General features: G+C 32.9%; 3 protein-coding genes across 3 annotated transcripts; all 3 read right to left on the reverse strand.

Annotated features, from left to right (window-relative positions):
* Nucleotides 1–249: 249 nt before the first annotated feature.
* LOC124943763 (F-box/kelch-repeat protein At2g44130-like) lies at nt 250–1,254 on the reverse strand. The gene has a single exon (XM_047484233.1). The coding sequence runs from the start codon at nt 1,252–1,254 to the stop codon at nt 250–252; it is 1,005 nt and encodes a 334-aa protein (XP_047340189.1).
* A 3,936-nt stretch (nt 1,255–5,190) lies between these two features.
* LOC124943764 (F-box/kelch-repeat protein At1g55270-like) lies at nt 5,191–6,192 on the reverse strand. The gene has a single exon (XM_047484234.1). It carries the CDS (start codon nt 6,190–6,192, stop codon nt 5,191–5,193), a length of 1,002 nt encoding a protein of 333 aa, XP_047340190.1.
* A 9,543-nt stretch (nt 6,193–15,735) lies between these two features.
* Nucleotides 15,736–16,740, reverse strand: LOC124943765 (F-box/kelch-repeat protein At2g44130-like). The gene has a single exon (XM_047484236.1). It carries the CDS (start codon nt 16,738–16,740, stop codon nt 15,736–15,738), a length of 1,005 nt encoding a protein of 334 aa, XP_047340192.1.
* Between the last annotated feature and the right edge of the window lie 452 nt (nt 16,741–17,192).

Here is a 17,192-nt window from a genome sequence, read left to right on the forward strand (position 1 = left end):
ACAATAATATTGATTTGATGTGGAGAACACAACATAGTCAATCATCACAAAGACAATACTCAATAGAGCCAATTAATTTGATTGAAGCAACACTAGGTTTGATCACAACTCAATTCTAACCCATTCAAATTCAACTTGTAACTAGCAACATTTCATCATTCCCAACATTTAAATCAAATAAAATTCAAATTCCAAACTATAATATGAAATAACAAAGGATATTCAAAATTAACAAGAAAAATATGCAATTTAAACTTCTACACAACAACTTGATAGAACATATGTAGCAGCCTCAGAACTAACAGTTTGGATTCTTTCATACTTACCATATTGAGAACGCATAAATAATATTTCTTCCCAATCATGTCTGCTGTTTTGGACGGCTGTGACCATTACTAAACTTTGTGCACCCAATTCGACTCGAGAAAAGTGTGATATGAACTTCGATTTCAACTCTGGCAACTCCTTTCGCAATTCATGAAAATCAAACGTAGTGTAGCAATAAGGACTCGAGGAATCAATAGTTTGTTCCAAATCCCGTTCAACTAGTCTCCATTTTCCAGTTTGAAAATGGTATACCTCTGCACAATGTTCATTAATGTGTTTTGTGTTGCAACCATTTAAAACACATAATTCGTCTCCAATTACCTTCAACTCATGACACCAACTTATCTTTTGACTCATCTGAGGCAACTCAGTCCACTCGTCCTTCCTCATATCATACGCCCAAACCGAGTTGGATTTATTACCTTTGTAAACTACTATGAATATCTGACTATCAAAACCCACCGCGAAGAAGAATGGCCAAATTGTCGGCAAGTCCTTGCCTTTCCACCATCGCCGAGTCACAAAGTCCCACACGAACAAGGAAGTGGCCAGGTCACCACGACCATCGCAAATCAAAACAATTTTTCCTTCGGCGCTAGCAATCTGTATTGACACATAAAAATCATTTATGAAATTAGGGACCGGGGGAAGTCGGTTCCACTCACGACTCATCGGGTCAAACACGTTGATAACAAATTTGAAGACAGAATTAGAATCGGGTGGCGAAGAACGAGTATGGTGAAGAAAGCAAGCGAGTTGATTCGTATATCCCAGTTGTTTCCTGATCATGTAAAAATGACGAGTTTGTAGAAGACGACGCCATTTACGACAGACCCACGATGCGGAAAGTATGTCCTTGTAGTGAAGACGAGCAAGACACTGAAGAACCAGGTCTTCTGTCAAATCATCTATAGTTTGTTCTTCCATGGTAATTTCCTGCGTAATGGATACATGGAGAAGAAATTAATATATAAATTTGGTTTTAAAATTAGGGTTGTGAAAATATGTTATCCATCGTCTCGGCCCATATGTGACATATTTGCCTTTATTTTATTTTATTTTAGTTTTATTTTATTTTTTTAATAAAAATTAATATTTACTTATTTGATACATGATTTATTTTTTCAAATATTAAAAATAATTATATTTCACAAAAGCAAAAATATCAAACAATTTTATAAAAAAAATTATTTTTTTTTCATTCACTTCTTATTTAAACAAATTAGTCAGTAGAAAAATATAACTTAAAAGATAAAAATGTCACATATTTTTATTCCCTACAGAAGTGTTTTGGATAGAATCGAAACAAAAACCCCATAAACAATTTTATGGATTTATCAGTTAACCGGTTTAAATTTTATGGTAATAATTTTATTTTATAATTTATATTATTTATTTTTTAAACATTGGATTAATTATAAATATTATTTAATAATATATATATATATATTTGTTATTTTTAAATTTTAAATAATAATTTATCAATATTTTGTTTTGTAAATACTAATTTATATATCCATTAGTTTAGATATATATTCTTAAAATATATTATATTGTTAAATTAATATAATATATTATAAAATATTTCCAAATATATCTATATAATATATAATATATATTATAATATAAAAAAATGAAGAATAATATAATAGGACGTAACAAATAAAGATTTTGAAAAACAAATATTTAATAAATTTAATACTTAATTTAAAAAATGAATTATTAGTTCTCGATTAAACTCGATTAATTAGTAAACCAGGTAAATATATTATATGTTTCTTTACTATTAAATAAATTTTATTTATTTATTTATTAAAGAAATAATTTTAATTATTTAGATAATATTAAAGAATTATTTAAAATATAATTAATAAATAAAATTTTAATAATAATTACAATAATTAATAATAATATAATTATTTTTAAATATTATATATTAATAAAATTATAATAAATTAATTAAATATAAATTATAAAAACTAAAACTAAAATAACAATTCTATATAAAAATATTATTTAAATAATATTAGAAAAGTTAAATATGAATTATTTTGATAAAAATTGTTATTAAAAAACTTATACCATATTATAATATATTATTAAATTAAAAGTTATATATAATTAAATATATTTATTAATATATATTATTTGAAAGACTTTTTTTTATATTATTTATGTTTAATATATAATTTTTTTTATTTAACTTTTTTTATAAGTATTTTTATTTTGAAAAAGTTTAATTAATATGATAAAATAATAGATATCTATATTTTATTAAATTATGACATATTTAAATATTTTATATATTTTTAATTAAATAAAATATAATAAAAAAATTGAATATTAATACTAATTTAATAACAAAATTATATTTATTATTTAATAATAAAATTATAATAAATTAATTAAATATAAATTATAAAAACTAAAAATAAAATAACAATTTTATATAAAAATATTATTTAAATAATATTAGAAAAGTTAAAATTATTTTAATATATTAATTTTTTTTACCATGTTATAATATATTATTAAATTAAACTATATATTTAATTAAATATATTTATCCATTATTAATATATAATATTTAAAATATTTTTCTTATATTATTTATGTTTAATATATATTTTTTTATTTATAATTATAAAAAATTTGAATCATTTTATTTTTTTATAAGTATTTTTATTTTAAAAAAGTTTAATTAATATGATAAAATATTAGATTTTTATATTTTATTAAATTATGATATATTTAAATATTTTATATATTTTAAATAATTATTATGTAAAAATAATAATATTTTATTTTTTATTTTGGATGAATCAGGTCACTAAGCTTCGTGAGAACTGACTTGACTTACAAATGTTATAAATAATTTCCTCAACTCATTCTGAAGCTAACCAACCAACACAAAAGCCTTAAATCAAGAAAAATTGAAATCCTCTATTCAAGCTTTAAAGCTTCAGATTTTTCGAAATTTCTATTTAAGGCTTGGAAACTCAGATCCGTGCATCTAGAAAGCTTCCATAAGGATTAAGCAGTGTTCTCCAATCCTTTGTCTAATCATCTTTAACGATCATCTGCAACATGCACCAGTATTTCAATATTGTTGTTTCAATATTTCAACAATGCTAAAGTCTAGACACATTATTAGGACCAGATGAATAATCAGTTAAACACTCAAACGTGATACAACAATTGTCTAAAAAGCTAAGTTTATAAAGTAGAGACTGTTTTTGAACGGGTACAGAGGACATAGCGCGAAAGCCTTTTTCCCAAGTATCACCAAACTTCAAACAAAACGAAACTCTGGTATAAACTACGTTTTTATACGTACATCATTTTTATTAACTTTCATAATATCAATTAGCGACTCTTTCTTTCAAATAAATAATATTTTCTTGAATTAATTGGATTTCTTCAAATTGCCATTTGATTAAAAAAATCTCTAGATTATTAAAATTTGAACAAATATTAATCGTTTGTATACGATTACTTTTAAAAGCGGAAAGGTATTATCAAATATTTTTAAAATAATGTCTTATTTTAAAACGATGCTTGGCACGCAAACCAATATTGATTTTTATTGTGCCACTCCACTCCATATTGCCACGTGTTATACACGTGCTAAGCTATGAGATCTCTAGGAGTCATAGGCACATCAACCAAGGTTAAATTCGTTGAACCAACGAGCTACCCCTGGTCTCATATTGCCACGTGCGCCTCAAAATGCACGTGCTAAGCTATGTGACATCTCGGGAGACTACAATTCTTTAATTTGAAAAAAAAAATCCCTATGTCAAGAATATGAGTATTCTTCCAAAAATACGAATAAAACGTCTAATCCTAAAAAAAATAAAAAAAATGAACAACAACAAAGAAAGTTGGTTTGAGATTAAACTCTTCAGTCGTTCTAACCAACCCTTAATTTATTCTTTAGACAAAGAACCTAGAGTTTGTAAAAAAAAATGTTTTGTACGCAAAGAGATTCTCTCATTATTCCGAATGAGAATGTTGCCACAAGAGATTCTATATATTTAACTATCAATGAGACAATTAAATTTTAATTCAAAAAAAATACTTATTCAAAATGCGTATATTTTCTTACATATATTGTAATAATTTTAGTATTTCGCAAATTGTTTTAACATTTAGCCATGTTTTCTATAATATGATTTAATATTATGTACAAAAATATTTTTTTTGGTACGAAATCTGGTTGCATGCCTAATTAAATATATTAATTTCTAATTATAAATTACAAATTTCAATTTCATCAAAAACATAAACAAAACCTTATATTTCATTCTAATTATTTCAAAATTCAACAATAAAAACACATAAAACCAGAAAATTATCTAATTAATTATCAAAACACCTAGATAGTGCTGAGTGTTAACTATCTAATAACCGATTTGATCAATTAAAGATTTAAATGTGATCTTAATAACGATTTGATCAAAGATTAAGAGAACTATACCATATCCTAGGTTTACATAAAACTCTAATTAAGTATCTAATTCAAGACGATTCAAACAAAGATTCTTCAACAAAAGTTGGTTCTAGCTAGTCAGAATTCAAAAGATTCACACTATACGATAAACAAGTGGAAGGACAATAATATTGATCTGATTTGGAGAACACAACACAATCAATCATCACAGAGACAATACTCAATAGAGCCAACTAATTTGATTGGAGCAACACTCAATTCTAACCCATTCAAATTCAAATTCTAACTAGCAACATTTCATCATTCCCAACATTTAACTAGAGAATCCATCAATCAAATAAAATTCAAATTCCAAAACTATAATCTGAAATAGCAAAGTATATTCAAAGTTAGCAGGAAAAAGATGCAATTTAAACCTCTACACAACAACTTGATAGAACATATGTAGCATCCTCAGAACTAATAGACCGTACTATTTCAAAATTACCATAAGACTGCATAAATAATATTTCTTCCCAACCATATCTGTTGTTTTGGAAGGCTGTGACCATTACTAAACTTTGTGCACCCAATTGGAGTCGAGAAATGCGTGCTATGAACTTCGATTTCAACTCTGGAAACTCCTTTAGCAATTCATGAAAATCAAACGTAGTGCGGCAATAAGGATTCGAGGAATCAATAGTTTGTTCCAAATCCAGTTCAACTAGTCTCCATTTTCCAGTTTGAAAATTGTATACCTCTGCACTATGTTCATTGTCAATGTGTTTTGTGTTGCAACCATTTAAAACCCATAATTCGTCTCCAATTACCTTCAACTCATGACACCAACTTAGCTTTTGACTCATCTGAGGCAACTCAGTCCACTCGTCCTTCCTCATATCATACGCCCAAACCGAGATGGATTTATTACCATTGTAAACTCCGATGAATATCTGACTATCAAAACCCACAGCGAAGAAAAATGGCCAAATTGACGGAAAGTCCTTACCTTTCCACCATCGCTGAGTCACAAAGTCCCACACGAACAAGGAAGTCGCCAGGTCATCACGACCATCGCAAATCAAAACGAGTTTTCCTTCAGCGCTAGCAATCTTTATTGACACATAAAACTCGTTTATGAAATTAGGGATCGGGGGAAGTCGGTTCCACTCACGACTCATCGGGTCAAACACGTTGATAACAAATTTGAAGACTAGATCAGAATCGGGTGGCGGAGAAGGATGCTGAAGAAAGCAAGCGAGTTGATTCGTATATCCCAGTTGTTTCTTGATGCTGTAAAAATGACGAGTTAGTAGAAGACGACGCCATTTACGACATACCCACGATGCGGAAAGTATGTCCTTGTAGTGAAGACGAGCAAGACACTGAAGAACCAGGTCTTCTGTCAAACCGTCTATAGTTTGTTCTTCCATGGTAATTTTTGTGCCGAATAGATACCACCGAGAAGAATTTATATAAATTTGGTTTTAAAATTAGGGTTGTGAAAAAAATGTTATCCATTATCTCGGCCCAATGTGATATATTTGTCTTTTCTTTTTTAATAAAAAAATAATATTTACTTATTTATACATGATTCATTTTTTCAGATATTAAAATAAATTATATTTGCAGAAACAAATATCAAACAATTTTTCAACAACATAATTTAAAATATTTATAAAAAAATATTTAAAAAATGTCTTTACACATAATCGTTTGTACAAAGTAGTTGTAAATATATATATTTTTTTTTTTTGAGAACGCTGGGTTCCGCTGCTCCTATGAAGTGCGACTAATCCCCGCGGATTAAGTACATAGCCCGCAAACATACTTAACCAATTAACTAGGCGCAGAACTTGTCGCCTGACGGGCTCGAACCCAAGACTTCATGGAGGCCTGGGAGATATTCACCTCTTGTTGCCACTAGGCTAGAAGAGGGGATAAAATGAGACAATGGATTAAGTATGTAGCCCACAAACACACTTAATCATTTAACCAGCCGCAGAACTTGTCGCTCGACGGGCTCGAACCCAGAAACTTAGGGTTGATATCCACCTCTTTTTGCCGCTAGGCTAGAAGAGGGGATGTTGTAAAGATTAAGCATTAAATCGTTTATTTTGTAAATGATGCAATTCACATCACCTTTGTGTGATTAGACGTTTGACTCTTCGAACTACGCAATTACAAACCGATAAAATTGTTGAGACGTCAATCTACCAAGTTGACGCAAACCTCTAGTTATGTCACGAATCATGTCATCTAACTTAGACAAGTTAGACACATACACTTGGACAAATTAGATATGCGTTGAGAACTATGATCGCAAAATTAAGATGAGGAAGGGTGTCAACCTTCTAGCTAGCTATGCGACTAGTCTTCCTACTATATAGTGACATAAAATTAATATATTTGGTTTTTTATATTAGAAAGACTATGAAAACTCCCTTGGTTATTTCACGCAGCTAGTCTACAAACTATAATTGCGTAAAATTATTGTATACATAAAAAGTTCACTCGCATAAGGACTCAAAACTCTTCAATTATCTCACATAGTTGGTCTTTGAACCATAATAGCTTGACATCAATAACTTGCGTTCATCAATCCGCAAAATAATGAAAATGTTATGGTTATCTCACACAGTTAGTCTTCAAACCATAATATCTTAAGATTAGAACATCGTTTTCTCAGTCCGAAATATGACTTGAACCTCGTGTAGCATTTCATAATGAAAATAATGTCTCGATATTCGGGAAAAGAGCAAAGACGAAGACGACATGAGCTTCTTTAGAAAAGATTTGATTTCCAATCTACTAGACCAAGAGAAACAAAATGTCAAAAGATATATGGAGCGCGAGGATCACGTGGCCCGAGCTGTCTAGAAAGACGGTAAGGAGGCCATTTCAAAAAAATACATTGGGGACGACCAAAAAAAGAAAAATGAAGAAATTTTATTTGCATCTTGCATTGATGGCTCGATTTCATGTTATTTGGTTTCTAAGACGACTAGTATTTTAAACATGATTTGATCGAATAATTTCTTCATTCCTCAATATATTCTTTTTTAAATGTCTAGTTTTGTTTATATTTAGAAATTATTTTCAATTTATCTATTTTTTTTAATATAAGTGTTTGCCCAATTGAACATTGAATTCAAGAATTTTGTTATTAAGTTAGTGTTTTTAGGATTAGGGTTAAAAACTTAGAGCTTAAAATTAGAGTTTTGAGTAAGACAAATCACTCAATTTAGGTTCATATCACATTTAATATATTTTTTTGTTGCATTTGTTTTTATAAATGGTGTGAATGGGAAAACTCAAACTATTAACGACATATTACTGACTCTAACTATTAGATGTGAATATGCTCAACATAATTCTACATTTTCTATTTCTATATTCCATTATCATACTTTTTTATTCATAATTTTTTCAATAATACATCTCATGACATCTATAAAATTTAATTTTTTTTGTCAATCTAGTTTAAACTTTACATAAGATCGATTATCTCTTTCTAAACATCAACAATTTACACTATATAATTGAAAAAGATCTGAATATCTTAAGTTGTTCTCGAGCTCTCTCAAGTTGTTCGTCAATGGCATCGCCCGTCGAGAATGAAGACGTCAGAAAATATAGGGTTGAAGGACACATGTTGAAGGGTTTTTTGATTCAGATATGAGTGGTGATATTGACACAATGAGATCAACTTCAGGGTATTTGTTTACCTTTGGAGGAGGAGTTGTATCATGATAGTCTCGTCTACAAAAATGTGTTGTTTTGTGTACTACAAAAGATGAATATATTGTCATTACTGAATGTTATAAGAAAATGAGATGGATAAAAGAATTGTTGAAAGAAATAGGCATTACACAAGACAAGTTTGTGGTGTTTAGTGACTCATAAAGTGCTATACATGTGAGCAAAAATTCAAGTTTCCATTCACGTTCAAAACACATCCAAAGAAGGTACCATTTGTTGGGCCTTTGGGTCCAGCCCAATTAGGCATTTAATAAAACAAGCAAAACCCTAAGAATGCTGCTCATTTCTATCACTTCTAGAGAGAGAAACCATTCTGCAAAGAAGAGAAGAAAAAAAAGAGAAGAAACCGAGGAAGAAGAAGAGAAGGAGGCAGTAGATCTCTTACATTTTCACCTTCAGGTTTCAATCTCTTGTTATCTTATATCTAGACTAGCTTAAGTCTGAATGAATCTGGTTTTCTCTGTTTGTATGCCTCAACTTTGGGTTTAAAGTTGAGAAGAACATTTGTATCTGTCTCTTGCTTATAGTGAAATTTGCTGGTTGGCCCTGTGGTTTTTTACTTTCCAGGTTGAGAGGATTTTCCACGTAAATCTGGTGTTGTTTTGTTCTGTGCTTGATCTTCTGTTTTAGGCTTGGATAACCTGTGCATTTACCCATCTCACATTGCTAGATTACAGTATAAAAGTAATCTTCATTTCAAAATTCCCAACAAGTGGTATCAGAGCTGTTAGGTTTATTTTGAAGAGTGCTTTTGTAGGTTGAGATGGAAGGTAATAGCACAATGATCAGGTTGACAAATAATAACTGACAGATTTGGAAATCCAAGATGGAGGATATCCTTTACTGTAAAGACTTGTATGAGCCGGTTGAAGGAGATACTGCGAAGCCAAAAAATATGTCTGACAGTGATTGGACAAAATTGAACAGGAAAGCAGTTGGTACAATCAGATAGTGACTTGATGATAGTGTGTACCACCATGTAGCAAGTGAAAAGAGTGCACATGAGTTGTGGAAGAAGTTAGAGTCATTGTATGAATAGAAAACAGCAGGTAACAAAGCGTTTATGATTCGAAAGTTAGTAAATCTGAAATTCAGAGAAGGTGCAGGTGTTGCTGAGCATTTAAATGATTTCCAGAGCTTGATTAATCAATTGTCAGTGATGGAGATGACCTTAGAAGATGAGTTGCAAGCCTTATTGCTCTTGGGATCATTGCCCGATAGTTGAGAGACATTGGTTGTGACAGTCAGTAATGCAGCTCCGAATGGTGTTCTTACTATGAGTATAGTTACTAGCAGCTTGTTCAATGAGGACACAAGAAGGAAGTAAACTAATACAAATAGTGCACAGGCCCTTGTCACAGAGAACAGGGGAAGAGCTGAATACCGACAATAATCAAGAGACCATAGCAAGTTCAGAGGCAGATCAAAATCTAAGGGAAGACAATGTTATCACTGTGGTAAAGAAGGTCACATGAAGAAAAATTGTAGAGCCTGGAAAAGACTACAGAATGAAGGCAAAAATCAGAAGAAAGATGATGAAAACAGAAATACCACAGCCACAGTAACTGCAAAGGATGTAGTTATTCTTTCTTGTGAAAAGGAACAATATCTACATGTAGAAGATCACCAAGGAGTTGAGTGGATAGTTGATATAGGTGCTTGCTATCATGCTACACCGAATAAAGAGTTCTTCACCACGTATAAGGCTGTAGATCTTGGTATAGTGAAGATGGGTAATACTAGTCACTCAAGCATTGTGGGTATTTGTGACATTTATTTGCAGACAGAACAGGGGCATCGGTTAACACTGAAAGATGTGCGGCATATTCCTGATTTGCGTCTAAATTTGATATGAGGTGATGCATTGGACAAAGATGGATTCAAGCATTATCTTGGTGGTGGTGAATGGAAACTCAGCAAAGGATCAATGATTTTAGTAAAAGGGAAGTCGTGGCACTCATTGTACAGAACACATGTGAAGGTACTCAAAGATGATATGAATGCAGTACAAGCTGAAAGCTCTCTAAATCTGTGGCATCAACGCCTTGGCCACATGAGTGAGAAAGGGCTGCGAATTCTGGTGAGGAAACTTCATATCCCCTCAACCAAAGATGAGGTTTTGGATTTATGTGACTACTGCCCTTTTGGTAAGCAACACAGAGTCTCTTTTAGTCAAACATCAGAAAGGAAACAGAATGTGCTGGACTTGGTTTATTCTGATGTGTATGGTCCTTTTGAGGAGGAGTCATTGGGTGGCAATCGATATTTTTTAACATTTATTGATGATGCGTCTAGAAAGGTGTGGGTTTATTTTATGAGAACAAAAGACCAGGTATTCAATTACTTTCAAGAGTTCCATGTCATGGTAGAAAGAGAGACAGACAGTAAGCTGAAATGTCTTCGCTCTGATAACGGGGGAGAGTATACCTCCAAGGAATTTAAAGCGTACTGTATCAAATATGGTATTCGACATGAGAAGACAGTGCCTGGAACTCCGCAGCACAATGGTGTGGCTGAGAGAATGAATCGCACCATTGTAGAAAATGTGAGATGCATGCTGAAGATGACAAAGTTGCCAAAACAGTTTTGGGGAGAAGCAGTTCGCACAGCCTGCTATCTCATAAACAGGTCACCCTCTGTTCCTTTGAAGTTTGAAATACCAGAAAGTGTATGGTCTAAGAAGAACATTTCATACTCGCATCTAAGGGTGTTTGGATGCAAAGCATATGTGCATATTTCAAAGGAGCAAAGATCCAAGTTGGATGATAAAGCAATTCCATGTATTTTCCTTGGGTATGGAAATGAGGAATTTGGGTACAGATTATGGGACCCAGAAAAGAAGAGAATTGTTAGATGCAGAGATGTTGTATTCTTCGAGGGTCAGAATGGGATAAATCCAGAAATCATTGAGAAGCCAAAGAGGGTTGATGAGTCCATAGAACTCATACCAATTCCTTCACATGTACAGTCAACAGTAACAGATGAAGATGAACAAAATGAAGAAGCCACTGAGGAAACCTCTGACATGAATGGTAGTAATGATGATGAGACTTTTTATGGTGTTCCTGAGCAGGGGGAGCAACATCGTCAAGAGGAGCCAGAAGAGCCCCCATTAAGAAGGTCTGAGAGAGAGCATCAACCTTCTAAAATGTACCCTTCTTCAGAGTATATATTATTGACAGAAGAAGGAGAGCCAAAAAGTTTCCAGGAGGCACAAGTTCATAAAGACAAATCTAAGTGGCAGAATGCAATGAAAGATGAGATGAAGTCATTGCAAGAGATGGGCACATATGAGCTGGTGGAACTTCCTAAGGGCCGAAAGGCATTGAGAAACAAATGGGTGTTCAAGCTAAAGAGAGATGAAAATGGAGAAATTATGAAGTACAAAGCTCGACTTGTTGTAAAGGGTTTTGGACAGAAACAGGGCATCGACTTTGAGGAGATTTTCTCACCAGTGGTAAAGATGACTTCCATTCGTACAGTGTTAGGTCTAGTAGCTAACTTAGACCTTGAGCTTGAGCAACTTGATGTAAAAACTACATTTCTTCATGGTAACTTGGAAGAAGAGATCTACACGGTGCAACCAAAGGGTTTTGAAGTGAAAGAAAAGGAGAACATGGTTTGCAAATTGAAGAAGAGTCTATACGGTTTGAAACAAGCTCCGAGACAGTGGTACAAGAAATTTGACTCTTTTATGATGAGTCATGGGTACCAGAGAACCAAGGCAAATCCGTGTGTTTACTTCAAAAGATTTTCTAATGGAAAGTTTCTGATCCTTTTACTTTATGTTGATGATATGTTGATTGTAGGACATGATGCTAAGAAAATAGCAATGTTGAAGAAGGAAATGTCCAAGACATTTGACATGAAGGACATGGGCCAAGCACGTCAGATATTGGGAATGCAGATTACTCGTGACAGAAAAGCTAAGAGACTTTGGTTGTCACAAGAGAAGTACATTGAAAGGGTGCTTGAAAGATTTAACATGCAAGGAGCAAAGGAAGTAAGTTGTCCACTTCCTAGCCATTTTAAATTGAGCAAGAAGATGTGTCCATCAACAGAGAAAGAAAATGATGAAATGTCAAGTGTTCCATACTCTTCAGCTGTAGGGAGTTTGATGTATGCAATGGTTTGCACTAGGCCAGATATAGCGCATGTAGTCGGTGTGGTAAGTAGGTTCCTCTCTAATCCAGGAAAACAACATTGGGAAGCAGTGAAGTGGGTTCTTAGATATCTAAGAGGCACTTCCAATTTGTGTTTGAGTTTTGGAAATGGTGAAGCTGTGTTAGAAGGTTACACAGATGCTGATATGGCTGGAGATCTAGATCACAGAAAATCCACTTCGGGTTATGTGTTTACTTTTGTAGGGGGAGTCGTGTCATGGCAATCCAAATTGCAGAAATGTGTGGCTTTATCAACAACAGAAGTAGAATACATTACAGCAACTGAAACTGGTAAGGAGTTATTGTGGATGATTAGATTTCTCCTAGAGCTTGGTATGCAACAAGAAGATGCAATTGTTTTCTGTGATAGCCAGAGTGCCATAGATTTGAGCAAAAATGCTACATATCATTCTAGAAATAAGCATATTGATGTGAGGTTTCATTGGTTAAGAGATGTAATAGAAAACCAGCAGATGAAGTTGAAGAAAATCCACACGGATAAGAACCCGTCAGACATGTTTACGAAGATTGTTCCAAAAGACAAGCTCGAGCTCTGTTGTCGGCTTGTCGACATGAATACCAAGTGATGACTTGAAGATCGGTGTATCTCTCTCCGTGGGCTGGAGGGGGAGATTGTTGGGCCTTTGGGTCCAACCCAATTAGGAATTTAATAAAACAAGCAAAACCCTAAGAATGCTGCTCATTTCTATCACTTCTAGAGAGAGAAGCCATTCTGCAAAGAAGAGAAGAAAAAGAAGAAAAGAAACAGAGGAAGAAGAAGAGAAGGAGGCAGTAGATCTCTTACATTTTCACCTTCAGGTTTCAATCTCTTGTTATCTTATATCTAGACTAGTTTAAGTCTGAATGAATCTGGTTTTCTCTGTTTGTATGCCTCAACTTTGGGTTTAAAGTTGAGAAGAACATTTGTATCTGTCTCTTGCTTATAGTGAAATTTGCTGGTTGGCCCCGTGGTTTTTTACTCTCCAGGTTGAGAGGGTTTTCCACGTATATCTGGTGTTGTTTTGTTATGTGCTTGATCTTCTGTTTTAGGCTTGGATAACCTGTGCATTTACCCATCTCACATTGCTAGATTACAATATAAAAGTAATCTTCATTTCAAAATTCCCAACACCATTGAATCCGTGAAGTGCTCAAGAAAAAAGGAGTTATACTTAGAGAAAGTGCATATAGATGAGAACGGGTCAGATATGATGACAAAGGTCTTGCAAAGAGTCAAACATAAGATATGTTGTGCCAAAGCCGGAATGGTTCAGGCAGGAGCATCACGATGATGAATGTTTATAGAAACATTCTCCCATGGCTCGGAAGGGGGAGAATTGTTGAGGTGTTCCTTGCCATTGCGGGAGAGTTTTAAATTCTAGGTAAACGGGTCAGGGTTTTTTGTTATGAAAACGGGTTAGAGTATAAATACTTTTTTTGGGTATTTTTTCTCATAATACAATAAAGTTGAGAGAGAGTGAACATATCTATGATTTTTTCTACTTGTTCTTGTTCTTTGGCTGATCTAGAGTGAGAGGTTGGTGGAGCTTTTGATTGTGGAGGATTCTAATCATTCCTAGTGTAATCACTTCTTTAATTTAAGAGCAGGGCATGTAAGTTTCTACTATTGACATTTTTTGATTTAGTGAAACTTATCCCTCCCGTGGACGTAGGTCGATTTTGACCGAACCACGTATATTGCGTTGTTATTACTTTGTGCTATTTCAGTTCTTGGTAATCTGTTTGTCATCATAGACAATTTGAAAACTAGTTTATTACAGGTTTGTTTTCTAAGAAGATCCGTAGTTTTGTTGTTATAAAACCCAACAGGATACTTTAGTAAGGAAAGTCAAGATTAAAGGTAGGTTAATAATTTATTCCTTTGTTTATGTAGATTACTAAGAATCTGAAAGGATTTATAAATTTGAATAGGAAAGAAACAAACCGTGAGGATCGGCGATGAATCTAATGTTGCAATTCCAGTGAAGTTAGAGAGAGGAGACAATGGAAATTTGAAAACAAATGAAGAACGAGACACCATAAGAAGCTTTACACCATAAACAACGGAAAATTAAGAACATTACACAGTCCTAAACTCAAACCCAAACTCTAAACTGATCTGAATAATGAGACCATCTATTTATATACTCTGATGTACGAGCATTACATATGTGCGAGAATCATGTAATGTTCATATGATGATGTGCGAGCATTACAGATGCGAGAATCATGTAATGCTCGTATGATGACGTGCGGACATTACATAATTCTTGTATATGTAATGTTCGCATATCAGCGATAAATGTGTTATCGGGGGCAAAAACGATATTTCACATGACGAAAAGGTCCTTTTTATAAGGTTTATCAAACGTGGCTTTTTTCGAATTTCACCCTATTGTGAGGGTCATTTGATCCAATTTTCCTAACTAGATGTATTAAAAAATGTTAACTGTCTTAAATAAGAACACTATCCCACCACATCTGTGTTTCATCCAATATTTGTCAATAAGTGATAACTAATAACTATATATTTTCAAAATGTCACAAATTGAACACCACAAATTGAACACCAAGTAATTTATTATTCATTTCAATATATCACTCTCCTATTTCCTATTGTTCTAGGGTTCTATACACAAATCTTATATTATATCAAAATGGAGATAAATGGATCCAATTAAAAATTTAGATCATGATTTTAAATCAAAGATTCAAAGAAGAAGATGTTTTCAATAACCCTAGGTATCTGATTTAAGTAGATTCAAACAAAGACGATTTTCAAAATGTTAGTGGAGATATATGACTAACAAGTGGTAGCACAATAATACTAATCCAATGTGTAGAAAATACTCAACAGAACCAACTAATTTGATTGGAGCAACACTAAGTTTGATCACTCCTCAATTCTATCTCATTCAAATCCAACTTCAAACTAGCTACATTTCATCATTCCCAACATTTATTTAGACAATCAATGGAATGAAATTAAAACTCAAAACTATAATATGAAATACCAAAGTGTATTCAATGTTAAGAAGAAAAATATGCAATTTAGAATTCTACACAACAACTTGATCCAACAAATCCAGCAAACTCGGAACTAACAGGACATATTCTTTCAAAATTACCATCTTGAGACCGCATAAAAAATAATTGTTCACAACAAAAACTGCTTCTATCAACGACCTTGACCATTACAAAACTTTGTGCACCCAACTGGAGTCGAGAAAAGTGTACTATAAACTTCGAGTTCAACTCTGGTAACTTCTTCAGCGACTCATCCAATTCAAACGAAGTGCAGCAACGAGGACACGAAGAGTCATTAGTTTGTTCCAAATCCCATTCAACTAGTCTCCATTTTCCAGTTTGAAAATGGTATACCTCTGCACTATGTCCATTTTCAATGTGTTTTGTGTTGCAACAATTTAAAACCCATAATTCGTCTCCAATTACCTTCAACTCATGACACTGACTTAGCTTTTGACTCATCTGAGGCAACTCGGTCCACTCGTCCTTCATCATATCATACGCCCAAACCGAGTTGAATTCATTACCTTTGTAATCTCCGATGAATATATGACTATCAACACCCACCACGAAGGAGAATTGCAAAATTGACGGCAAGTCCTTGCCTTTCCACCATCGCTGAGTCACAAAGTCCCACACGAACAAGGAAGTTTTCAAGTCACGAACATTGCTAATCACAACGAGTTTTCCGTCAGCGTTAGCAATCTGAGTTGACACAGAAAACCTATTTACGAAATTAGGGATCGGGAGAAGTCGGTTCCACTCCCGACTCATCGGGTCTAACAGGTTGATAACAAAATTGAAGACTGGATCAGAACCGGGTGGCGAAGATGAAGAAGGCTGAAGAAAGCAAGCGAGTTGATTCGTATATCCCAGTTGTTTCTTGATGCTGTAAAAATGACGAGTTTGTAGAAGACGACGCCATTTACGACATACCCACGATGCGGAAAGTATGTGCTTGTAGTGAAGACGAGCAAGACACTGAAGAACCAGATCTTCTGTCAAACCGTCTATAGTTTGTTCTTCCATAGTAATTTTGTGCCGAATCGATACATGGAGAAAAAATTAATATATAAACTTAGTTTTAAAATTAGGGTTGTGAAAATATGTTATCCATCATCTCGGCCCATATATGATATATTTCTCTTTATTTTATTATATATTTTTTTAATAAAAAATAATATTTACATAATTTATTTTTTCTTTATATTAAAATAAATTATATTTGACAAAAAATAAAACAAATAATTATTAAACAATTCTCAATAACATAATTTTTTTAAAAAAAAATTTAAAAAAAATTTGTATCCACTTTTTATTAATCAAATTAGTACAGTGAAAAAAGTTGATTAAGATCAAAAGTTCACGTGTTCGATTCTCCGATTCTCTCCGAGAGTGCTTTGAATGAAATCGTAAATCCATGACTAGGAATGTAAAAAAAATAGCTTATCAATTTCATTTTATCGATTAATGATTAATCG

The sequence above is a fragment of the Impatiens glandulifera genome, chromosome 6 (assembly GCF_907164915.1).
Source record: "Impatiens glandulifera chromosome 6, dImpGla2.1, whole genome shotgun sequence".
Taxonomy (NCBI): Eukaryota; Viridiplantae; Streptophyta; class Magnoliopsida; order Ericales; family Balsaminaceae; genus Impatiens; species Impatiens glandulifera.

Excerpts from the sequence above, each read along its gene's own strand:
- LOC124943763 (XM_047484233.1), bottom strand. The coding sequence starts at position 1,254 with ATGGAAGAACAAACTATAGATGATTTGACAGAAGACCTGGTTCTTCAG.
- LOC124943764 (XM_047484234.1), bottom strand. The coding sequence starts at position 6,192 with ATGGAAGAACAAACTATAGACGGTTTGACAGAAGACCTGGTTCTTCAG.
- LOC124943765 (XM_047484236.1), bottom strand. The coding sequence starts at position 16,740 with ATGGAAGAACAAACTATAGACGGTTTGACAGAAGATCTGGTTCTTCAG.